Genomic DNA, 22,966 nt, shown 5'->3' with positions numbered 1-22,966 from the left:
GTAGACACGGGATGGTTTCTATGGAGTGAAATGCGAATTGACGAGGCGACACAGATGGTTTGCCTGAGTAGTAAGTATAGAACAGGTTTTTGCGGCGCAGAGGCGCAAGAAACCTTGCGTTGCCGTTTCAAACCGGCAGTTACAAACGGCTACGAGGTCTCATTAGGCTGTCTTTAACCGCGACTCCTCAAGGAATCCATGCACTGAGCAACTCTATTCTTGCTTAAAGCTGCTTGGTAGCAATGCCACCCTCCTTGGACAGTATGACCCCCGGCACGGCGGTCGGTTTCCCCCGCTCTTGCTACAACACTGCCGGACTTCGCACTCGGATGTTGGCTGCCCGGCCTAACACACCGGGCGCATCTTTCAATACCGAGCCAGGATTGTGCCCTGTTCAGAGGGTCAACAATGTTCCCAATCCCAGCGGAATGGTAAACCCCCAGAACTGAGACATGCCCAATGGCATGTGGATCTCGCGATCACGACTGTCTGTTGGCTTCGAAACATGGGGCCGATCGGGTGGGCACCGCCAAAACACCAATGCTGCGAAGATCTGGCATTCGCGCGTGTGACAACTCGAAAAGCTAGTCTTTTGAGATTGCTGTAACAGTGCAACTAAACGGCCGGTGTGTTTGCGGAGCCTTTGTGGAATAGCTTGCCGTGTACTGATACGTTGTCGTGAATTCGAAGACGTCCGCAAGTTGTCTTAGAGAGACATGGACTTCGCCATTGTACAGATTATAGGCCGCACTATTCACGCGACTTGAGAGGCACTCAGTTGATTTCTTAACGCGCTTGTGGATCTGTGCCTAGAGAGGGCCGGCATGCGACATTAAAAGTCCAATTTGATCCCACTCTCATGCGAGATCGTGCACTTTCTCCCGTGGAGACTATTTCCCGCCGAGTCACTGACCTCGTAAATCGGACCAACCAGCGGCTGTACAATTGCTCACAAATTTGGCTTGATGGCTCCCTGCGAAGGGACCGTTGGCAGGCACATGTCTTGGACCTGTGCCAAATGAGCCCACTGGTGACAGACCTTGAGGCTTGAGCCAACGGTAGGGTCCAGGCTAGCATCGAGCTAAGAGCACCCGAAAGCCCTCATGTGGCAGGCACGGTCACATCGTGCTATTCAGATTAACTTGAGTAGCTCACGAGCGAGTTGCGGATGTCGCCGTAGGTTTGTGTCAACACAAACAAATCCTGCTTGGGAGCACAATGAATCATGATGCTTGACCGAGGCCGGGTGCCTTTATGCCACGACACACGGCTCTGCCACCGCGCCATCAATTTATGACAGGTCACGTTAAGCAGAAGTCGAACAGCGTAACATAGCCGTTGCGCGTTACACAGCATGAGAAAACGAGAAGAAACATCTGCTACATGCAGAAAGCATATGTACAATGTACGGAGTATCGATGCTTGCACTGCCGAAAATCTGAGATGGTGTACCGAAATTGGCCAGCGACGCTGCACGAAGCTGTGGAACGGATCTAGTTCTCGTTAGCTTGAGGCTAAACAGTAGCATCGATTGCAAACAGAGCAGATGACAGCAGCGACAGGCGTGTCCATCGCTGCGACACGGGCAGCGCGATGGTCGTCAGAGGTAGTCGTTGATGCAGCGTTGATTGGAAGAGATGGGAGACGCTACAGGCCGCAAAATCCACAACGGTGCAGCGCTGGCTTCTGTACGGAGTCGCCTCTGCACTAAAGCATGCGACGTATCTCATTTTGGCCGTGGCGGCCTATGAGAAACGGTAAAAAATACCGGCAGCAAATCCGCGGTGCATGGCGGACGCAAGGCGAATGCCCAGTGGCAGGCAGAAGCAGCGCACCAAGGCAGCGAGGCTAGGTAGGAGTGGCTTGCTAGTTTACTGTACATCCTGGCACACACATGGCACGACCGTCGAGGTATGTTGCCATATTGTAGAGGTTCGCGGATGTCGCCCGATTGATACGAGCGCCGAAGAACAGAGGTGGCACAAGTGATCCGCTGCTGAGGATCTGTGGCTGCAAGAATATGAGCGATCTGTGATTTGACGGCAGCAGCAGGTTGACAAAAACTAACTGGTAGCAATCAATGTCAACGAGCTCAAGGTAGGAGTCGCGTCCAAAGAGGGGCGTCGAGCTTCGCACCGGCTTCTGGACTGTCACGGCTGAGACATGGAGGCCATGTGGACACAAGGTACGGCACTCTGTAAATAGTACGTACTTGGCAGCAGACACAGAGCTAAATAAGTTAGAAATGTGTCGATGTAAAGCGTGCTTCCACCCCACCGTTGGCGTACATTTTCTTGCTTGTTGTTGTAACTAATCTTGCATGGCTGTGTGGCCACCTGTAGCGCTTGTACAAAAATGGTACAGCGTTGATGGCGCGCACCTCTTCTCGTCTCTTTTCTCAACGAACGACGAACTGCATGTCTCGAGAACAAGTGGGCATATAGTTTGCGGCACAGGACACATCCGCAAGACTAGATGTTGAAATGGGCTGATTTCTCCTATGCCTTTTGGGGCAAGCGTGTGAGTAGAAGTTTTATCTAGACCGGGCGAATGGTGAACGACACTGTCTAGATTAGTCGTTACTGGCAGCGCATACTTGCCCGCAGCAGCCAGCTAACGTGTCGCCGTGCCCGCTTACCCGCTACGTACTCAGTACAGAGTGCTGATAGAGGGTGTATGTACCTAGAGTCGTCGCGCTGTGGCCAGCGGCATGAATCCGTACTAACTAGTTAGTAACGAGAAGTCAGTTGCTCCCTACGCGAGCGGGGATCTAGATGGACATTGTCCGTCGCACGAGCTCCAAGGCACCCTCATCATCAGTGGGCGAACGGTCAAGGCACCCACAACGGTCAATGTCGTGCTGCACAATGCAAGGTAGCGGGCAGACGGGCAGCAGCAGCAGCAGCAGATTTTCGTCCCGGGCGGTTTCAACGAGAAAGAGGCCGCTGGACCCCCTTACAGGACGGCGGTGGACGGACAAGCAGTGGAGGGCATGGCCGCCTAGTGGATAGCCAACGTGGGCTTGGTGGCGGAACTGCCGGAGCGGGCCAGAGTGCTAGTGTTGAAGACGGCACTGAGGGACTGGTGAGCAGTGGGCAGTCAGCAAACTCTCCGGCGGCCTGTTAGAGAGGTTCTGGCTGGGAATTGAGCCGCCAGGGCTAGATATCCATGCAAGCGGCCCGTAGTTTCAAAACGGCCAGAGGTGGGCTGAGTGGTTTGTGGATGTGAAGGCCCCATGTTGTACGCATATGAGATGAGATGGGAGAGCGGGTTGGCGATGGAATTGATTCTTTTGGTGAAGAAATCCATTGTGAATCGACCGATCCTTTCCCTGTCTCGTCGAAAGAGACACGCCGCTCTTCGTCAACGGGGACCACAGGCTTTCGCACAAGACGGGAGCAATCCTAAAATAATGTGCCGCGTCAATATTAGCGGCGGAGCAGCAGTCCCCCCGTTTCCCACACTGACTTGTCGACAGTTGGTGGCGTAAAATGAGAAGCGACAGAGAATCGAGACGCTGTCGCCACCCGCGTCTGCAGCATGTACCTACTCTTGCTGATACGGCTTGACACAAACGGGGAGCGGGGGGCTGCTGCAGCATCATGTACGAGGGAATGCGGGCAGCCGAAGTTGATGGGCAAACGGATACAAGAAACACGAAGCACAGACTGTGCGAGTGTCTGAGAGGGCGGTGGGTGTGGTGGACGATGGGAACGAAGGCCAAAAGATGACAGATGATAGATGAACTGCAGGGAAAGATGAGGAAGACGGGACGGTGCGCAGCTTACGGGCGGTTGGATGGGACATGCAGTACCTACGTTATTGATGAGGAGCGAGGACGGCAGACAGATCAGGGCATGTGCAGCGAATTGCAGCGGGCTCCAGCACTCCCTGGGCCGCTCATGCTGCTAAAATAAACATCGCTGGTGCTCATGGACGTGCTGTCCTCGCCCTCGTTCCAGTGGCACCGCCCGCTGACTCTGCCGTTCAGGGGTCCACCAAGTCCACTAAACCCACTGGAGTCCACTGCAAGGTACCCTGTTTTGCCTGTTTTACTGGTCGCCGGCCTGTAATTGCAGCGTTTTCGAGTGCATTTTATTAGCGATGAACGCCTCTGAGCCGTCACTCCCCGCACCCCTCCCTCCCCGCCTGCTGTGCATCGTCTCTTCCTGCTTCTCTCTTTCCACGCCGTCTACCTCAATCTTGCTCATCCTACCAGTACCTTTCCTTTCCTGCTTCCCATCCTTCTTCATCACCACATCCCGTCATTTATTTCATCCGTCATCTCTTGCTCAGCATTGACCCGGCTACCGCGATACATCGTCCTTCTCGAACTTCCGCTCAGCCTCGATCGCCCTCTCGCTCGTGTGACCACAGTCGGCTTTATAAACCTCACGCTGCACCTTACTCCGAACACGACAGCGCCAGACGCCAGTACTGATTACAGTTCGCCTTCGTCATCCTCTCCCCACTGCCGCTCATCCTGACTCCCATTTCTCTTCGCTGTGCGCTCGACCACATTCGAAGCCCACATCATTCTGATCGCCCTTTTTTCCCTGGAGCATTTCAGCAACCCTTATTCTCTTGAATACAGCTGTCTACTTCTCGGCGCACTGCACTCTGTCGACGCTACGCCACCGCGCATTGCCTCTAGAGACGCTGTCCACGAACACTCGCTAATCTCTGAGCACTTGCCAGCGACATACTTGCAACCTTTGCATTTTGCTCTCTTGTACCTCAATCGGATCAACTTTTGTCATCCATCCGTTCAACAGTCGTGCAATTGGGCCGCAGTCATATTTCGCAGCAAACCTGTGGACGGAATCCCGGACTTCGTCGCACGGTTCAGCTGGAAACTGCTGCCCGTCCGCCAATCAACCATCCTGAAACCGGCAAGAATCTAGCGCCTCACCAAGACATCTTATTTGAACTGGGGTCCCGAAAATACCTATTCTGGGAATCAGCTATACCTCGCAGCCATGTGTCGAATGGTGGTATTTGCCGGCTCCTGCACCAAATGCGGCGAGGCCAATACTTGGGAGGAACTCTCGCAGGCCCTATCCTGCTTAGAAGCAAAGAACAACGGCGCAATTGGCGACTGTGCCAACGGCGTCAACATTGAGCAACATAAATTCGACCAGGAATGCGATCGCTGCGCCCAAGAAGATGAGGGCCTCGGCGGCGTCGGCCTCTACGAGTCGCCCCAAAGAACTGAGTGGAAACGAAGCGCCGGCAAAGATACGAGCGCATCAAGTTCCTCCAAGAGGCAACGAACATGAGTACATCTTACCACTTGCAACTTCCATCTCCTTCATACACATATATACACGACATACCCACACAGACTGGAGCTCAGAGCCCGATAAGCTGTGTGGTCGAGCGCCGAGCGCCGAGCTCTAGCCACCAACACATTCAACGACTTTTATGACTCTATACCTCGGAAAAATAGGCATTGATGTATGCGACGCATATTTTTTGACTTTCAACGCATTTCCCCCCTTCTCCTCTTTGGTAGCACCTACAGGCATTAGCGGAACGGCTCACGGAGTTTTGCATTCTCCCTCTTTTGTTATTGTTGATCTCGGCTGCGATTTCGGCGAAGCATATCGGATGGCCTCGAATCCTTCCTTTGGCATGATTTCGTTTTCTTTGATGGCGTTGTTGAATGGCGAAAAAGAAAGGACCGTCTGACGACCTTCGATATTTCTACTTTATTAAAAGGACCGACTTTTTGGCAAGCAAGTTTGCCTTTTTCAAGATTTGAGAGTTTCTACTTGTATATTTCTATATATCTCGAGGGTATGGCTGCGACACGGACAGTTTTTAGTTTTCTGTTTTGGAAACTGCTTGGTTTTTTCGAACGGATATGCTGGATTCTGCTACCAAACTAGGACAATCATCTAGCCCAAGCGACTCCGACCGAATTGAAATGTAATATATTTACATGATACCAAACATGACCCTTGTACCCCGACTGTGCATCAGTAACTGTCGTTTATGGATGCTTTTTGCAAATATGCCTAGAACCCCACGTGTGCCTTTGCACTATAATGTACAATCAAGAAACCCTCTTACTTCTTGCCATTCTTCTTGGACTTTTTCGGCTTGTTGTTGCTGGCGGGCTTTGGCTGCTCAACTTTTGCCGTGTCCTCGACCGCGACCTTGTGCTCGGCTGGCTTCTCCTCGGCTGATATCTTCTCAGATGTCTGCTTCTCAGATGGCGGCTGCTCTGCCGACTTCGCAACCACCACAGCCTCGTCGGCCTTGGTATGATCCGCCTGCGAGGCCTTGGCCTTGGGAAGCTTGGCAGTGCCCTTGTCCATCTTGCCGCCAAACCGCGCCGCGAGCTCCTGTACGCCGCTGGCGCCTCCACTGGCACTACGGCCGTGGGACCGGGGGCTGCTTGCCTTGGTAGCCTCGGGGCTCGACGAGGCCGCCGCAATGGCAGCCTGCAGCGCCGTGCTGGTCTCTGGCGTCTTGGGACGCTCGGCGTACTTGTCCTTGGCTTTTGCAGCCTCCTTGGGCTTCTTTGCCGAAACAGGGACCGACGGGACGGCACTCTTCTCGGATTCCTTTGCCGGCACGTCCTTGGCTTTCTCCAACGCATTCGCAGCGTCTGCTTTGAGTTCCTCGACAAAAGTGTTGGTCTCCTTGCTCAGACTCTTTCTGTTGGCCTTGATTTGAATTTCCTTGGCGGCGCCGGCTGCGTTGGCTTTGAGCTGCTTCAGCTTGGCCTGGCCCTGTTCAATCGCAGTATGTGCATCGGCCTTTGACTCTCCAACCTTGGACTGTGCCTTCTCAGCGACATCCCGGGACTGCTGTTTGGCCTCTTCTACCTTGGTTGCGGCATTCTCTGCCACAGATTGGGCGCTCTTTGATACCTCGTGAGCTGTGTTTTCAACAGCCTGAACGGCATCCCTCCCATCACTCTTGATATCCTCTGCCAAGATGCCTGCCTCTTCAGAGATTGGCTTTTCCTGGTCGACAAGAGTGATTTCCCTGGTGACCGTCTCTGAGCTGATTTCGGCCCTAAGATTGCCAGAGTCTCCGCCGGCGCCTCCGACGACAACGCTAGCCAGACCAGCCGGCTCTTCCCCGTGCCAGGATTCTTTGACAACACGCCAGTACCGCTCAGGGTGTAGCATGGGTATGGCAACATGCGTGGCGTCCTCGAAGCGTTCCAGGCGCACGTTGAAACCGGCCTCCGCCGCCAACCCTGCCTCGTATTCGACATCGGTGGGCGGAATCATGTGGTCCTCAGTACCGTATAAATACGTGCGGCGGACTTCGAATTCTTGGAATCGAGGATTTCGTATCGTTCGCGAATTGACGTTTTGTCGAGGCTGCAACACCGGCACGATGCGATAAAAGAGCCAGACGGAGAAGAGCACGGCGTGCACGGCGGGCGAGGACCAGCGCGGCAGAATCTTCATGATGGCCCTGGCCGTGTTGCGCCAACGAAAGGTTCCAGGACAGGAATCAAAGATGAAGACATGCTGCGGCAAAGTGAACGTCCCGCCAAGCGAGCGCTTGAGAGCATTGTAGAGGAACAGTGTCGTGCTGACGCCGCCATTCGAGAATGCATGGATGAGCACTCGCGGTGCCGTCGAGGTTCCGGTCAATACGCTGCTAGCATCGTCCTTGCTTGCCTGTCTGGATTCGGAATCGACAACTTCCTTCAAGATGGGCACCGCGGGGCGGATTTGCGTCCATGCCAGGAATGGCAGCACAACATGCGTGAATGGGCATTGGGCGACGAGAATACGAGATGTCGGGAAAGTGACACGGTAACCCTGGACGTATTTGGCGATGTGGTTTTCTCTGGCGCCCATCCATGTCGACAGCAGGATGAGCTCGGGGTCGGCTTGCGCATTGCGGCTCCCCTGTGCTATCGTGCTTGTCGTCGGTTCATAGTACGTGACCGACGGGCTCAGCCGCTGCATAAATCCCAGCGGGTTTGTAGGCGTTGCGCCGTCAGTATTGACACGAGACATGATCAGTCCTCTCTGGTATGTGCTGGCTGATGAATGCTTCTGCGTTTAGCCGTCTCCGCGTAAGCTTAGCCGATGTGCAAGTAGCCGAGGAACAGGGTGCGGCGATACAAGATACTGCGGGATGGCTAGGCTTCTATGCAACCAGCCAAGCAGGAGTTCGAGATGCAGGATAGACAATGTGATGGCCAATTAAATCGGAACCACGCTGTTGTACTGGCGACCCTACGAAACCACTCTCAGGAACGCCGTTGTAGCCGAGGCACGGCGATCGTTCGGCTGTGGGGCAATGCGGCATTCAACCTCTACGCCAGCTGGGGTTGTGGGTTACCGAGATGAGCTACAAGAGTTGCCCTGACCACATATATGGGGTATTTCAAGGCATTTATTTATTACTTAGCGCCATCAAGGTGATTGAATATGGACATTCGATCTGTAAGAAGGGATCATGCTATTGAAAGTACGTCGCTACTCGAGCCCAGAATAGCCTTAAAATTTACCTTGGCTCGGCAAGGTGAGCGAATACATATGTGCCATGCATCAAACTAAACCCCTGCAGCTACATACCTGCATTAGTCATCCCCTTTCCAAAGTCATCTTCAAATTGCAACGCGGAATATGGGATAGGCGACTACTTTAAATTTGGCCTCAGCAAAGTCATCAAGAATGCAGGCTGCGGGGGGATGGAGGCTGTCCGTCGCCAATCCTCGACTAGCGCAGTACTCGACGGGTCGCACAGCTTCGGTAATGTAAACGCCAAGTTGAGGCAAAGTAAAACAAGAGAACGGCGGAGATGCTTACCGGTGGAGAATACTCGGCAAGGTTGGAGCAATACAACCACCAGCTTTCCAGGTTTGGCAAACGAAAGTCAAGTGGATGCGTGGGCAATTGGAGTATGCGGCTGGTAACACGCTCAGCAGGCAATTTTGTGTCTGGCATCACGTACGCAATCCGTCCAAGCCGAAGCCGCGTGCTAAAAACTTGGAATCTGCGCGGCGGCCGCTGCATCCGCCCTAGAAGTGAAGTGAATCAGCTCTGACGCTTCCACTTTCGGCCGGTGTGTATGTCAATGCTGCGCTGCACCATCTCGCTTACGGGTGTCAACATTGGACTCGATGGACGTCGTACAACAATGGCAATGACGGCTTGAGTATGACTCTAAACGTGGCGATCTGCTTGGCCCACAGCTGTAAATCGTGGTTGCACACTTCGAAAGCAGAGTCAGGGCGACAATCGTGCTATTTGTCGGAACAATGGAACCCTCAAACGGCTCGGGTCCGCGAAACAAGTCGTGCAGGAGATATCGTCGCTTGGCCATATTGGTTTGTTGTTTCGTCACCTTGGTCTGTTGCAGAGATGCTGGTTGCCGTTGGGCTTCCTGCCGTGCAATGTCAGTTTGCGGATGTACCCCGAAGTCCTCGTCTATATCAAACTTACCAACAAATATGGCCAGGAGAAGATGAAGGAGCGAAAATCACGGAGAGTGTGCCTGCCAAGGTTTGCCTCTTCTGTCATCTGGAAACAGGACCCGCGTTGGACTGCCCACTGCTTGCCAGCTGGCAAACGGCGCGGCTGGCTGCCCGACCAAACACAGACCAAGGAAAAGAGGCGAGGCGAGGCAGGCAAATGACTCTTGCTTTCTGCATAAATAAACATTCTGCTGCTCCCATCTCACCACCATTGGATAACAGCACACATTCAGTTCACTTCCTTTCAAATCATTACAATACTCTTCGGAGCGCTGGTAGCATATCTTGCCTCGCTCAAATCGTATATTGTCCACACTATTGATCCTCGAGCCACAAATCTTGTACTCGATCGCCACCATGAAAGCAAGCATCATCATCTCGGCACTAGCTGCAGCGGCCAGCGGCCTCAAGGAGCAGCGCCATGCTGCTGACTGGGATCTGTCTCAGCCTATGAATGGCGTCACGTTTGAAAGAGTCAAGGCTGTCTCCATGGCCAAGCCTGACCGCCCGACCCCGCGCTTCTCTCGTCTCAAACACGTCGGGGGCAAGAGAGGAAAACACGGAACGGTTTCTGCCCTCGGACGTGCTCTTCGCGCTACCCCTGGCACAGTCAAGCAAAGCTTCCAGAACATATCGTCGGTCGGTGCGTACGCTACCCAGTATGCTATTCAGTGTGGCTGGGACGGAAAGCTAGTCTGGCTGCTCTTTGATACCGGCAGCTCGGACACCTGGGCTGCCAAGTCGGATTTTGAGTGCATCGATAGCGTTGGCAATACTCATGATCAAGCCGCTTGTGGCTTTGGCACAGCATTGATTGACGATTTCGGCCAAGGCGCCGTTGACGAATTGCACTTTTTCCTCAAGTACGGCTCTGGCGAGAAGATCTCTGGCCCCATGGGCTACTCCGACCTCAGCTGCGGTGGAGTGTCCGTCTCGAAGCAGCAAGTTGGCCTCGCAAACAGCACGTACTGGCGCGGCAACAATGCCACTGTCGGAATCTTGGGACTTGCCTACCCATCCATCACCAGCGCCTACTATGGGGCCATCGGAGATGAGGCCTCTTGGAACTCGATAACTTATACACCTTTCCTTACCAATGCAATCATCCAGGGCGGCCTGGATCCCGTTTTTAGCGTGGCCCTTTCCAAGAACTCTTCTGACGGCGTGCTGGCTTGGGGCGGTCTTCCTCCTATCGATTGGGTGCGAGGTGATAATGCCTCGACGGATCTTATTGTGGTAAGTATTCCTTGCATTTTGCTAGATTCGATTCAACTTTCAGCACCTGACCGTGATAGGCAAATCTTATCGAGCAAGCGGAAACTGCATGGAAGTATTCGTTTTACACTATCATCCCAGATGGCGTTCGCTGGGGCCAGACCACAGACACGACCCGATATCCTTTTATTGTTGACACCGGTACAACAATGATGTACCTCCCCCCTCGTAAGTTGGCTGTGGACCGAAGCAATTGCAAGGCCTACTAACATGTAGAAGCTCTGGCCGAAGCCATCGCCATGTCGTTCCAGCCCCGCGCCGTTTACCTCTACCAATGGGGCATGTACTTTGCACCGTGCAACTCGATCCCGCCTAGTTTCGCAATAACTATTTCAGGCGTCGACTTTTGGGTCAACCCGGCAGACATGATCTACCGGGACCTGGTTGATCCACTGACAGGGTACTGCGCCATTGCCGTGGCAAGCGGCGGTCAGGGACCATACATTTTGGGCGATGCCTTCTTGCAAAACGTAGTGGCCGTTTTCGACGTGGGAGCAGCTGAGATGCGCTTCTACTCGCGATAAAGAGCCTATGAGACAGCAGGCACACAGTGGCGGCGGATTATGACACTGGTATTGGGGATATAATATATTGGCCGCTGTGTTGCGACAAAGAGGTTTTATTAGTAGTTATGTTTTTGTTAGATGATTGAGTTTTAGAAATCAGAATTTTTGCTGGACGCGGACTGCATTCGATGACGCATCTAACAAGTGAAGAGCCACGAATGCCAGGGCAGCACGGTGATTTTTTTTGGTGTATGGCGTAGGCGCAGATTAGTACCTACAGTGCTAATCGCTGGCAACTCGTTGGCGCGTCACGAAATTGACGGTAAAAGACACGACGACCCGCTTGGGAGAGGTTTGCATGCTACATCTACACTCGAAAACTGCAAAGTGAAGAGCAGGTCCTTTTCATGTCATCATTGCGTTTGCAGCAAGAAAAATAGGCCTTGTGACAGAGCTTACAAGCAGTCAGCACCAACCAAGAGCCTTTGTTACAAACACGGCAAAGGGGCGACATTATGAGTGGTGTGTCTGCCGGGCCGCCTACGCCTACGGGCCGAGCGAGGGCGAATACGTATAGCATTAGCAAGGTGAGTCCGATCCCTAGGGTCTGCGGTGCGTGCCTGATATATGGTTACCCGTTTGTGGCATTGCGATCCCCTTTGTCGAGTGACGGGGGTTTGGAGCGGTGAGAGTGCATGGTGTTGATGCCCAAGTGGGAAAATGGCAAAATCTTTTCTTCTTCTCTGGTATGAGAAGGCGCCGGAGCGACGAGTGATGGTGACGGATGGAAACGACGGTATCTATACTCTGGATTTGGGGTATAGAGACACGGCGATGCCGCGAAACCATGGAGGCGAAAGCTGTGCCGTGAAGAGCCGCCGTTGGCCTCAAAAGGGCGGCCGTGACGGCGCAGAGGCGGTACCATTGCCACCACCACACCTCGGACAGACCCGGGACGGGCAGGGCCATTCTCGTGGTGGAGCAGGCCCGACAGCTCGCCGGCCTGTGGGCTGTGGTGCCTTGCAGCTTCGGCGGTCATGGGACATTGTGCATTTTTTGGACGACGCTGCCCGGGGTGCAGCAGAGTCAAGGCAGGGAAGAAAAATTCTTGGCCGTCGGAATTGGGAAAGGTCTCTGGCGGAGAATTATCGCATATTTCTCAAACGACTGAGCTGTGTGAAACCGAGGCTCCGAAGGTGGCGAGGCAGGATCTTGCCGCGGTCGATTACGAGATGAGAATCCGTGGACGAGCACCGCCAGCGACAACGGTCCACTGATGAAGGCCAGGCCGGGCCTCTACGCCGACGACGACAACAACAAAGAAGAGCTCTAGAGAAGACGAAAAGGGGAGCTCAAGACAGACCAATTGGTCACGAGAAATTTTGACGGAATAAAAGAAAATTGCATTGATGAGAAGGAGGGAATTGCTTCGCCCGTCCTCATCTGTTTGCCTTGAACTGGCGTTTGATGCGCAAGCCAGCCATGTGCGGGGCGGCGGCGTTGAGACAACTGCCCGCCAGCTGCGAGCTTCACAAGGCTACTGCAGCCTGCAGGCCGGGCGCTTTTGGTGGTGCCAAGCACGAAGGTACCCTGGCGGCGGGGCACGAGTCTAGACTGCTGGTATACTTGGCCGGGACCTGGCCTTTGACCTGCTCCGCGGACTGAATTGCCGTCGAACGTTAACTATTGAACATTTTTGGCAAATACGGAGGAAGATGAAAAAGACGAGAAAGTCAAAAGCCCGTCATTCGCCGTCCGGTGGCACCAGACAGACAAGTCAAGCCAAGCACGTACTCCAGGTACCACTGATACAGCAGCACAAACAGCACCTTCTGCAGGGTGATCGGTCCACTGACGGCCGCCCCAGAAGCCCCAGAAAAAAGCTAAACCGAGGGACCGCTTCCGCCTCACGCGATCGATTCCTCCGTCACAAAGCCGCTTCTCTGCCCTCGCTGCTGCTTCTTCTTCTTCCTCTTCTTTTGTCTAACTTGCCCTCTTCTCTGGTGGTCTCTTATCCATTATTTCGTCATTGCCACCCCAGTTCTGCTGTCTCTTTCTCATTTTTGCACCCTCGCCCCATTTCAATTCGTCTTGCCACCTGCCTACTTCATCCTGTTCTACCGCCGGTACCTCTGCTAGCAACTGCCGGTCAAACCTTCATGTCTCCAAGCTCGCCGACGCCGCTCTCTTCGCGCACACTACTGCTTGCCTTTATATAGACGTTTGCCCGCCATGCCGGGGAAAGCTAACGGTGTCGGCGTCCAGGTCGAGGATACAAAAATATGTGTCGTCATGGTCGGCCTGCCTGCCAGAGGCAAAAGCTATATTGCACAGATTGGTGAGTGATGTTGGCCCAAGACACCACAAAGGAGCGGTACCTGTCGAGCCTGATTCGTCGACGCGGTTTATTTTGTCAATAACATCTTGCTCTGTCGCAACGACGGGCTTTTCTATGACCCCGCTAACAACACACAGCCCAGCGCTACCTCCAGTGGCTGTCTATCCCGGCCCAGACCTTCAACGTCGGCAACTACCGACGCAGCGACGCGCCCCATCCCACCGCCGACTTTTTCGACTTCAACAATGCAGAGGGTGAGCGCACGCGCCGCGCCGCCGCCGAGGCGGCCGTCGCCGACATGCTGCGCTGGTTCCGCTCCGGCGGCGTCGTCGGCATTCTCGATGCCACCAATTCAACAAAGGACCGCCGCAAATGGGTTCATGAGATCTGCGAGGCCAATGGCATCGAAGTCCTCTTCGTAGAGAGCCTCTGCGACAAGGAAGAGGTCATCATGGCCAACATCCTCGATGTCAAGACTAGCAGCCCCGATTACAAGGACCAGGACCCGGAAGAGGCTGCAAACGACTTTCGCAGGCGCATCAGCCAGTATGAGAAAGTCTACAAGACGATCGACGGTGACGGCGACGAGGGCGACTATACATATCTCAAAATCATGAACATTGGCAAGCAGGTCATCATAAACCGCATTCAAGACTACCTGCAGAGTCGCATTGTATACTACCTCATGAACTTGCACATCCGTCCACGCTCAGTCTGGCTTTCCCGAGTACGTCTACCCGCCTGTCATGGCCGCCACAGTCACTAACACTTTGAAGCATGGTGAATCACTGTACAACCTCGATGGTCGAATCGGCGGCGATACAATGCTCTCGCCCCGAGGCGAGCTGTATGCAAAGAAGCTACCCGAACTAGTTCGCGAGTCTGTTGGAGTAAGCGGCCCCAAAGCTCACACAAACAGTGTAACCTCGCCCGTGAACCATGACTAACAGCGCACTGTAGGATGACCGCCCCCTGACCGTCTGGACATCGACACTGAAGCGCACCATTTCTACTTCCCGCTGGCTGCCCCCACACTACAACCAGCTGCAGTGGAAGGCCCTTGACGAGCTAGACTCGGGCGTCTGCGACGGCCTCACCTACCAGGAGATCAAGGACAGCTACCCAGAAGACTTTGTCGCCCGCGACGACGACAAGTACAATTACCGCTATCCGGCCGGCGAGTCGTATCGCGACGTTGTCATCCGCCTCGAGCCCATCATCATGGAGCTCGAGCGCAGCGAGGACATTCTCATCGTCACCCATCAGGCAGTTCTGCGCTGCATCTATGCGTACTTTATGAAGAAGGACCAGGCCAAGAGCCCATGGATGAACGTGCCCCTACATACCCTCATCAAGCTGACGCCCCGCGCGTACGGCACCGAGGAGATTCGTTACGAGGCCAACATTCCCGCCGTCAGCACCTGGCGCGGCAAGGGAAGCACAGCCAAGCACGAGGCCCCCACGGGGGATACCATGTAAATGAATGGTCTCTTCCTATATTAAATATCATACATGATTTGAACGATGTGCATTGAAACAGGGGCACGGAAAAGGGTTCAAAGCGCCAGGGCCGGGATTTCTGTTTTGTTACATGCATTAGGTGTTGGGATTATTTCAATTATACAATGGCTCCATGACAATAACACATACGACTCTCCTTGAACCTAGAGAAGGGCACAAACTACTCACCAGCTGTCAAGTACAATACTGCAGACCGTACTTTGGTCTGCATGATTCCGTGCTGTGATACCGGCCCTGGTGCGTGATTCAGCGGCTCGACGAATCCTATAAGTCAACTCCATCCACCCTTTCTTCTCTTCTCCTCAAACACTTTCAGGGCTTCCATAAGCAACCCAGGCATTTATTGCTTGTCCTCGTCGGTGGCTGCAAATTTACTAAGCCCACCTCGCGAACTGGAGAGTCCTGCCTGCTCAGCTTTTCTCTTCTTCCACATCTTGTTTCCCAACCATGTCGTTCCTCTTTCAGCCCCCCGTCTTTGCCGCCCAGCCCGCCGCCGGCGCCTTCTTCGTCCCTCAGCAGCAGCCGCCGCAGCAGCAGCGCGTCATCTACACCGCCGCCCCAGCGACCCTCTTCCGCCCAGCGACCTTTGTGGGCGGCGGCATGCCGCTCGTCATGCCGCTCGTCATGCCCCCGCCGGCCACGACGTTTATCAATCTCCAGCGCCCGCCGCTTGTACTGTCCGCACCCATGTACGCCGTGTTCTCGCCACCACTACCACCACCGTGGTGGTTTCCTTAGGAAGGCGGGCTGCGTGCTGGTGGTGGTGGTGGTGGTGGAGGGAGGGTGGTGGGCGAAGTCGAGGACGAGCCGCAGCAACAGCAATCACATCAACAACAACTACAGCAGCAGCAGCAGCAGCAGCAGCTTCCAGAACCGCCACGGCATCCAATATCCATGCGCGTGGTGCTCGTGTCGGCGGACGTGCCGGACACGTGCGTCCTCCGCGACGTGCACTACGCCAGTGCCCCGGCCTCCATGGCCAGGATACGGCAGGACGTGGGGTACATCCTCTCCCAGCATGGCTTTTCGGCGGGTGGCTCAAGTGGTGGTGAGGAGCAGCAGCAGCAGCAGCAGCACGTCAAGACGCATGGGATCTTGCGCGTGACGAGCGGAAAGGAGGCGCCGGGGGTGGAGGTCTTGGGCGGACGACGCGTGGCTCTGTTCAGTCCGGTGGTGTGGGAGTGCAGAGCAACAGGAGAGGAAAGGGAGGATGGGATGGTGGAGGAGAGGATTGGGGAGGCAGCGAGGATGGGCGACTGGTTGGTGTTTGTGCTGGAGTTGCCGGGTGTGCGAGGACTGCCGCTGCTGATGCCGCCACCGCCGCCGATTGCGAGTACTGCCGGACCAGGAAGTACTGCCGGACCAGGAAGTGTTGCCGGACCAGGAAGTGTTGCCGGACCAGGAAGTGCCCGTGGGAGCCGCGCCCCAAGTGCTGCTGGGTCGCCAGCAGCTTCTGCTCGTGGGAGCCGTGCTCCAAGCATCCTTCACGGCGGCAGCCCCAAAGTCCCAAGTGAGCACCCAAGTGAGAATGGTACGTGCCCGTGTCCCATGGCCCCTCCGTGCCCCCAACCGACTGCCTACGATGGGGGACGATTGCTAACGATACCAATACCAGATCGCAGCGTGACAACACCGCAGCCGCCGGGTCCCATGCATGAGCAGCCTCCATCACCAGTCGTCACGGGGCCACCACCGCCCGACGCTCTAGCGCCGCCGTCGGTTGTCATGATGTCGCCGCCGGCGTCAAGCGTACATGCCGAGCCTGTGCCGCAGGAAGGGCCGTAAAGCCGACTATCGAGTTTTCTTGTGCTTGTTGCACCAGGCAGTCAGTGTACACCACCAAGCATGGTTGTTGAATTTGGATAGTTTGGGTGGCACGATTATGCTTTTTCTTGTTTTGCCTCGTACGAGTGGTCATTTGTCTTTCAAATTTGCTTTGTGGGAAAGATTTTCTAAATCCAGATAGTAGGTGAGACAACTTTGCTCTATTCCGTGAACAAGTATTTGTACACGAAAGACAGAAATCTCAGGTCTAGTTTGCAGGACGGATTATCAAGACAAAGTGAGAGCAAAGCTAGCAGGCGCAAGAAGAGAAGATCAAGTGTGAGAAATATGTTGTAATATTCGTACAATGTATAAAATTCCAGTCAGCGAGTAAAAAGCATCGCAGCGCAACAACAAACAACCAGTTGGGTGTGTTGTGGAAAACAAAACGCCAAATACCCAAGAAAATTATAAGAAACCCAGATACAAGGCAGCCAGGTAATGTAGTAAAAATATAATCAACAGTTAACAAGGCAAGAAACACTGGCTGAATGAACCAAACCGTATCTATGCCGATATTCCCTTGAGTCTTACTTCATTCGCTCCGAATGCTTTCTTTCCTTTGCCTTGCGCTTCGTAATCCTGCGGCCTTAGTAACACGCCACTCATTATTCCGCAAGACACGCCATTCCCCATCTTTTGTACCACAACTCATCGGTTCCGAAACTGCGACCGATTCTCAGCGTGTCGCAGCTGTTGTCGGCCCATGGCGAAAGCGATTCGCAACATCAGCTCGCAGGCATGGGTATCTCTCAAACGTACCGCTTCGACATCCTTGCGTCTTTTCTTTGCCAACTGCTCCAGCTATTTGACCCTCCACAAATAAATGATAGCAACCAAAGAGCACAATGCTTTCCCAAAGATATTTGTTTTTGGTCCGTCAAGAAATTTCCTCTTCTTCATGTCCACTTTAAAACAGTTTAACCAGAACCCCAGGCTAGAGCAATTCCATGAAGCAAGAAATAAAACCAAAAAAGAGGCCGCCGCCATGCTGTGAGTCGCGCCGAGAACAAAAACGAAACAGAACAAAACAGAAAACGTTAAGGCATAATGCTAGTGAAAATGACGGGGCACGCTGCAGGTGCCGTATCATTAGCCTCATGACGGGTTCGCCTTGACGCGCTTGGGCATGCGTGGAGTCGCTGGCTTGTTCCTGTTCCCGGTACCGTTTACTTGGGATCCCGGTGTTCCCGCTCCAGAGCCGTCCTCTTCAATCTTAACGGCTGAGGGTCGTCTGCGCTTGTTCGAGGCCGGCGATGTGTTGGCACTTGGCCCACTCGAGCTGGTTCCTTGCTGGCTCTGCTGGAGTTGCATGCCAGGGGCCTGAATCTGGCCGGGGGCTGGGCTGCCAACGTGGGGTGAGCCGGGAAGGTTCATGTTGGCCGCAGCCGGACTAGCTCCCATGGGAAACTGGCTGAAGCTGGGGGTTCTCGGGACACCTTGGGGTACTTGGCCGTTCATCTGTCCCTGGGGTGCGTTCATGCTCGAGACGTATTGGTCGAGAGCAGAATAAGGGCCAAGGCCGGGGTTGTTGTGCGTGAAGTTGAATAGCGGATTCATCTGGCCCATGACTTCGTTTATCTCTAGGAACTGGTAGACCGCTTCGGTCACACCCTGTCTGTTGACGGCTGAATCAGGCAAATCGTTGAGGACCTCGGGTGGCTCCCTTTGCGGCGATTTGAGCTGCTTGCCCTTGCCCTTCTTGGACATTTCTGGAGACTGTTTAGTATCTGTCGAATTGACCTTGTGCCACTCCTTCATCCAGTTATGCGCAGGTTTTGCAGCATTAATAACCTGCTTGCGGGCGATGAACTCTTCGTGGCTGGTGGCCAAAAACTCAAACAGTTCCATTTTCTGTTCGCCGTCAAATAGAACCCTCAGACTGCCACTCGACACCAGGTGCGACCCCGTCTCAAACCAGTAGATGAGGCTGGCTTTGGGGTTCTCGATCAGGTAGCTGTCGCCACCGACAGGTCTATCGACGGTTCCTTGGCCCAGTGTAAGCTGCATAGACTTGACGCCGCTACCAAAGTGGGTGTGGAAGTATCGAGCAATGGCCGGGAAGGTAATGTCATACTGGCGAGGACCAGTGTCTTCACCTTCAGCGCTCGCATGGAGAGTGTGGCGGAAATTGGCTGCCCTCGAAAAAAAACGTCCGACCAGCTCGTTCCAGTAGCTCAGGTCATCTCTGCTTCGAGCTCCCGGATAGCCGCTTAGCTGCTCGCTTAGCTGGGAAAGCCTCATCAGGCATTGGGCCTTGATGTGTTCTCGGCGTTGCATCAGGCTATTGTTCATGGCCATCTGCTGAGCAGCGAGGGCGTTCATGTGTTGCGCCATCATGGGATGCTGCTGGGGTTGCGCTTGCTGCTGAGGCTGGTGACCTTGTTGCTGCTGAGCTTGGTGGCCAGGTTGCTGCTGCTGCTGCTGCTGTTGTTGGCCCTGCTGTGGCGGTTGACCAGGATTTTGGTGTGGTTGAGGATGAGGCGTCTGCGCGGCGTTGGGTCCAGGTGCAGGTGTCTGCTGCGGCGTATGCTGACCGGTAGGTGCAGGAGTGCCAGCTTGCGAGCCCTGTGCAGGCGTTTGTTGTCGCTGCTGGGCTTGGCCAGCCGCTTGCTGCTGAGCCTGCTGCTGAGCCTGCTGCTGAGCCTGCTGCTGAGCCTGCTGCTGAGCCTGGGCCTGGGCTTGGGCCTGGGCTTGAGCTTGGGCCTGAGCTTGTTGCTGACCAGGTTGGCCCTGGCCTTGGGGCTGTTGACCCTGTTGGCCTGGTTGTTGACCTTGCTGGTTCTGTTGGCCCTGCTGGCCCTGCTGGCCCTGCTGTTGCCCTTGCTGCCCCGCCATTTGTACCTGTGCATTGGGGCCGCCTTGGTGCTGCTGGGCTTGCTGCTGTTGCAAGTGTTGCAGGACTTGCGCGTTCATCTGCATTTGCTGCGCATTATGCCCACCCTGCTGCATCTGATTTTGCGCCGCGGCGTGCTGTTGCTGCAGGGCCATTTGTCGTGCCATGAGTGCCTGCTGGTTGTGCTGCATCTACCAGATAGTCAGCCTAGTACAAACGAGTGGTGAAGTCGCAAATGCTTACGGGACCAATTTGACCACCCTGCCGCAGCTGTGCCACCTGCTGTTGTGTCAACTGCATACCTATCGGCATGCCGTTGGCAGCCATGCCATTCGCGCCCATGTTGTTTGGAGCCATGCCACCGTTCTGGGCCATGGCCTGCTGCGCCATCAAGGCCTGTCGCTGCTGCTGGGCGAGTAGTTGTTGTTGGCGCATCTGAGCCATGGGCTGGTTGCCGACTATGGACGGAGAGAGAGAGGTCAATATTTATTCCGGGATTGGACAAGAGCAATGCTTACATTGGTTTTGCAGTTGCTGCTGCTGCAACGCTTGCTGCTGGGCGGGATTCAAATGCTGGAACGAGACCATATTGGGGTTTCCGCCGTGCTGCTGCATGGCGGCCATCATAGCCGGGTTCATACCGCCGGGGTTGCCACCAGCCATAGGGTTGCCAGCAAACTGGTGAGGCATGCCACCCCCAGGCGTGCCTGGCTGTCCACCGTTCGCACTCATGCCGGGACCCATAGGATGACCAGATACACCTGGGTGTCCCATGCCGGCGGGATGGCCCTGAAAGTTTGGGCCCATACTCGTGGCCATCATAGCTTGTCGAGCAGGTCGGCTATCCACAGGCAGCGGATATCGACGAATGTGCTAGCTGCTATTGCCTGCACATGCGTCAATAGGAAGACGTCGGACGCGACCCTGAAGAGCGGCTAATCCGTGTGACCGGCACGCAGACGGTGAATCAGTGTCGTGCAGGATGGATGGCGATGACAGGGTGTCGGCGCGTGGGCTTCGGCGTACGTCGCGGGCTCCGAGGCTCTGAGTCGTGGCTGGGGATGCGACCGAACGGCGGAGGGGAAAAAAGTGAAGAGATCGTGGTCGAGCGGAATCAAAGCTGTTTGCCGGGGGTAAGAGAGCGAATTCGCGGCGATTGATCCTTTCGAAGCGAAGGCGACGATGGTAGCGCGTAGGAACAGGTGCGTGACAAATGGCGTGACGGTGATACCAAAACCCGGCGCCACTGGACGAAGCCTGAGGCTGACGGGACACGGACTGCGCGCGTCGGTATAGCGAGGGAGCGAGGGTCCGACGACGACCAGTGAAGGAGGAGGAAGGAGGAGAGGCGTAGCGAGGCGATGCCGATGGGGGAGCGCGGCAGTCGTAGGAGGCCAAGTCCGGCGATGGGGTGGGAGATATTGGCTGGCGATGGGCGCGGGTGGCAGAGTAGATTATGAGGGGGTCAAGAAGGGCCAGTATCCGCGAAGAAGGCTGGACGGCTTGGGGGGGACTGGGAGAGCGGGCTCTGTTGGCAGCAGGCAGTACCCACGCTGGCCGCTGGCGCCGACAGCACTGTAATGAGTCCCCGAAGAGTCCGGGAGTGGTGGCTAGCAGGAAAGGGATCGAGGAGCAAAGGATAAAGCCAGCCAAGGAAAGGGAAAGTGAAGATGTCACTCGTGGGGTGATCCTTTGCAGCGTATAGGTAGAAGCAAGAAATATTTTCTGGATGAGGAGAAGAGAGAAAAACCTGTGTCGTCCTACTGGCTGGGTAGGTTGGCTTTCTGTGACAGGCGAGGTTTTGGGCTTTGCAGCGCAGGCGGGCGTACAGTACCTACACTGTTGGTAAGCGCACTGCACTTCGACAGCTGGCAGTGTAAACCGAAAAATAGTATAGGCCACTGTAGTGCCTAATCAAGCTGCCGCACCTATTTCCCGGGGGTGCAGGACGCGCTGGAATCAGGCGCTACTACCTCGATGCCAGGACTAACACCACGCAGTTTGACGGGACTTATTATTTGACGGCAAAGATGACGGGGACGCGGCGCCCTGACTGGGGTGGGCGCCCGCCCATCTCTGTCTCCTCGGCCCTGCCGCTCAAACGGGGCTTCACAGGGCGAGGCTATGCATCTACAGAGGTATCCGACTGGTGCGCACGTGTGGGGCCAATCTGTCCTACGAGAAACAAGCCGCTTGCGAGGACGAAATTTCTGTGCTTTGTCGCTCCTGTGCTCACTGCTCGCCGGGTGGCTGGGTGCACCCATGTCATTTGCTCACCCCGATAACAGCACTAGCGCCGGGCTAGTCGCCGCTGTACCGGGGCGACTCTTGTATCAGGGTATTCTTCCACCACCATGCCATCAGCGACCCTTGAAAATGGACTTTGCGCGGGTGTAATGGCAAGTGTGATGGGTGAGAGCAATTCGTGGCGAGATTTTGACCCAGTCTCCTTTTTTCCGCGAATTGCAAGCTCCCCGACTCGCCCGGTTTGCGTTTCTTTCATATCAAAAAACAAATCCATTTCGGCCTACACAACCTGGGCTGCAGGCTGCCTTGCCCGGGGGCGGTCGCGGGCGCTAACGCTGTAGCCAGACGGGAGGCTAAGCCCACTTGGGGGAGAAAGAAAAAAAAGGTCGAGTCACGTGATCCTTACAGTGTGAATTGAGACCCTGAAACTGTAGTTTGGCACTGTCATTCATTAACCTCGAAACTTTTTTTTTTCTGCATTGGAAAAGTATCATGAGCAGCACCTCATCCCTCGAGAACCTCAAAACAGCGCCATTCCTGGTCGAAGCTGGCCTTGCATGACCATGGATGGTTGATTTATTGGATGCTGCAGTGTATTGTTTCAGAGATTTTATTTCTACAGCGGTTTTGCACGAAACATTTGCGCGTGCAGGCTTGGACAAATATTTTCCTGGCAACAAGCTGCAGCTCGGGGTTCGAGATGTTTGTTTTTCTCTGCCGGCTAGGAGTCATGGGATATTGCGAAGCCTCTTGCTTTTCTCTATTGCTGACAGCTCTCATGGTAAGCTTCCTTTATTGCTCGCAACCTCTTACTCCGACGAATCGCATCCGCCATCGAATGATGACAACATACACTGTCTTCTTTTCCTAACTGAATCGACCATGAAGCAACATTCGGGTCCCCCTAGCAAGGGACCTGTTACTTGCCAGTATTTCCTGTCTGACTATCATTCTCGGAT

At 54.7% G+C, this 22,966-nt stretch overlaps 9 protein-coding genes across 9 annotated transcripts; 5 read left to right on the top strand and 4 right to left on the bottom strand.

Annotated features, from left to right (window-relative positions):
• Nucleotides 1-1,871: 1,871 nt before the first annotated feature.
• Nucleotides 1,872-2,419, bottom strand: LMH87_011920 (uncharacterized protein; the record flags this gene model as incomplete). The annotated part of the gene is made up of 5 exons (XM_056201139.1): nt 1,872-2,010; nt 2,069-2,142; nt 2,213-2,230; nt 2,289-2,336; nt 2,408-2,419. 5 exons carry the CDS (start codon nt 2,417-2,419, stop codon nt 1,872-1,874), a joined length of 291 nt encoding a protein of 96 aa, XP_056052920.1.
• A 2,560-nt stretch (nt 2,420-4,979) lies between these two features.
• LMH87_011919 (uncharacterized protein) lies at nt 4,980-5,279 on the top strand (the record flags this gene model as incomplete). Its single annotated transcript, XM_056201138.1, has 1 exon — nt 4,980-5,279. The coding sequence occupies one exon, from the start codon at nt 4,980-4,982 to the stop codon at nt 5,277-5,279; it is 300 nt and encodes a 99-aa protein (XP_056052919.1).
• Nucleotides 5,280-6,071: 792 nt separating this feature from the next.
• Nucleotides 6,072-7,994, bottom strand: LMH87_011918 (uncharacterized protein; the record flags this gene model as incomplete). Its single annotated transcript, XM_056201136.1, has 1 exon — nt 6,072-7,994. The coding sequence occupies one exon, from the start codon at nt 7,992-7,994 to the stop codon at nt 6,072-6,074; it is 1,923 nt and encodes a 640-aa protein (XP_056052918.1).
• A 628-nt stretch (nt 7,995-8,622) lies between these two features.
• LMH87_011917 (uncharacterized protein) lies at nt 8,623-9,506 on the bottom strand (the record flags this gene model as incomplete). The annotated part of the gene is made up of 4 exons (XM_056201135.1): nt 8,623-8,625; nt 8,793-9,004; nt 9,087-9,369; nt 9,429-9,506. The coding sequence occupies 4 exons, from the start codon at nt 9,504-9,506 to the stop codon at nt 8,623-8,625; spliced, it is 576 nt and encodes a 191-aa protein (XP_056052917.1).
• Nucleotides 9,507-9,817: 311 nt separating this feature from the next.
• LMH87_011916 (uncharacterized protein) lies at nt 9,818-11,259 on the top strand (the record flags this gene model as incomplete). Its single annotated transcript, XM_056201134.1, has 3 exons — nt 9,818-10,696; nt 10,756-10,903; nt 10,955-11,259. 3 exons carry the CDS (start codon nt 9,818-9,820, stop codon nt 11,257-11,259), a joined length of 1,332 nt encoding a protein of 443 aa, XP_056052916.1.
• A 497-nt stretch (nt 11,260-11,756) lies between these two features.
• Nucleotides 11,757-15,058, top strand: LMH87_011915 (uncharacterized protein; the record flags this gene model as incomplete). The annotated part of the gene is made up of 5 exons (XM_056201133.1): nt 11,757-11,828; nt 13,507-13,579; nt 13,717-14,306; nt 14,356-14,469; nt 14,540-15,058. 5 exons carry the CDS (start codon nt 11,757-11,759, stop codon nt 15,056-15,058), a joined length of 1,368 nt encoding a protein of 455 aa, XP_056052915.1.
• Nucleotides 15,059-15,547: 489 nt separating this feature from the next.
• On the top strand, nt 15,548-15,838 carry LMH87_011914 (uncharacterized protein; the record flags this gene model as incomplete). The annotated part of the gene is made up of 1 exon (XM_056201132.1): nt 15,548-15,838. One exon carries the CDS (start codon nt 15,548-15,550, stop codon nt 15,836-15,838), a length of 291 nt encoding a protein of 96 aa, XP_056052914.1.
• A 156-nt stretch (nt 15,839-15,994) lies between these two features.
• LMH87_011913 (uncharacterized protein) lies at nt 15,995-16,885 on the top strand (the record flags this gene model as incomplete). The annotated part of the gene is made up of 2 exons (XM_056201131.1): nt 15,995-16,631; nt 16,716-16,885. 2 exons carry the CDS (start codon nt 15,995-15,997, stop codon nt 16,883-16,885), a joined length of 807 nt encoding a protein of 268 aa, XP_056052913.1.
• A 1,137-nt stretch (nt 16,886-18,022) lies between these two features.
• On the bottom strand, nt 18,023-20,582 carry LMH87_011912 (uncharacterized protein; the record flags this gene model as incomplete). Its single annotated transcript, XM_056201130.1, has 3 exons — nt 18,023-19,951; nt 20,004-20,218; nt 20,279-20,582. The coding sequence occupies 3 exons, from the start codon at nt 20,580-20,582 to the stop codon at nt 18,023-18,025; spliced, it is 2,448 nt and encodes an 815-aa protein (XP_056052912.1).
• Nucleotides 20,583-22,966: the final 2,384 nt, after the last annotated feature.

The sequence above is a fragment of the Akanthomyces muscarius genome, chromosome 4 (assembly GCF_028009165.1).
Source record: "Akanthomyces muscarius strain Ve6 chromosome 4, whole genome shotgun sequence".
In the NCBI taxonomy this organism is placed as follows: domain Eukaryota; kingdom Fungi; phylum Ascomycota; class Sordariomycetes; order Hypocreales; family Cordycipitaceae; genus Akanthomyces; species Akanthomyces muscarius.
Note: the sequence above shows the minus strand (reverse complement) of the source record. Positions and strands in the feature narration are given on the sequence as shown.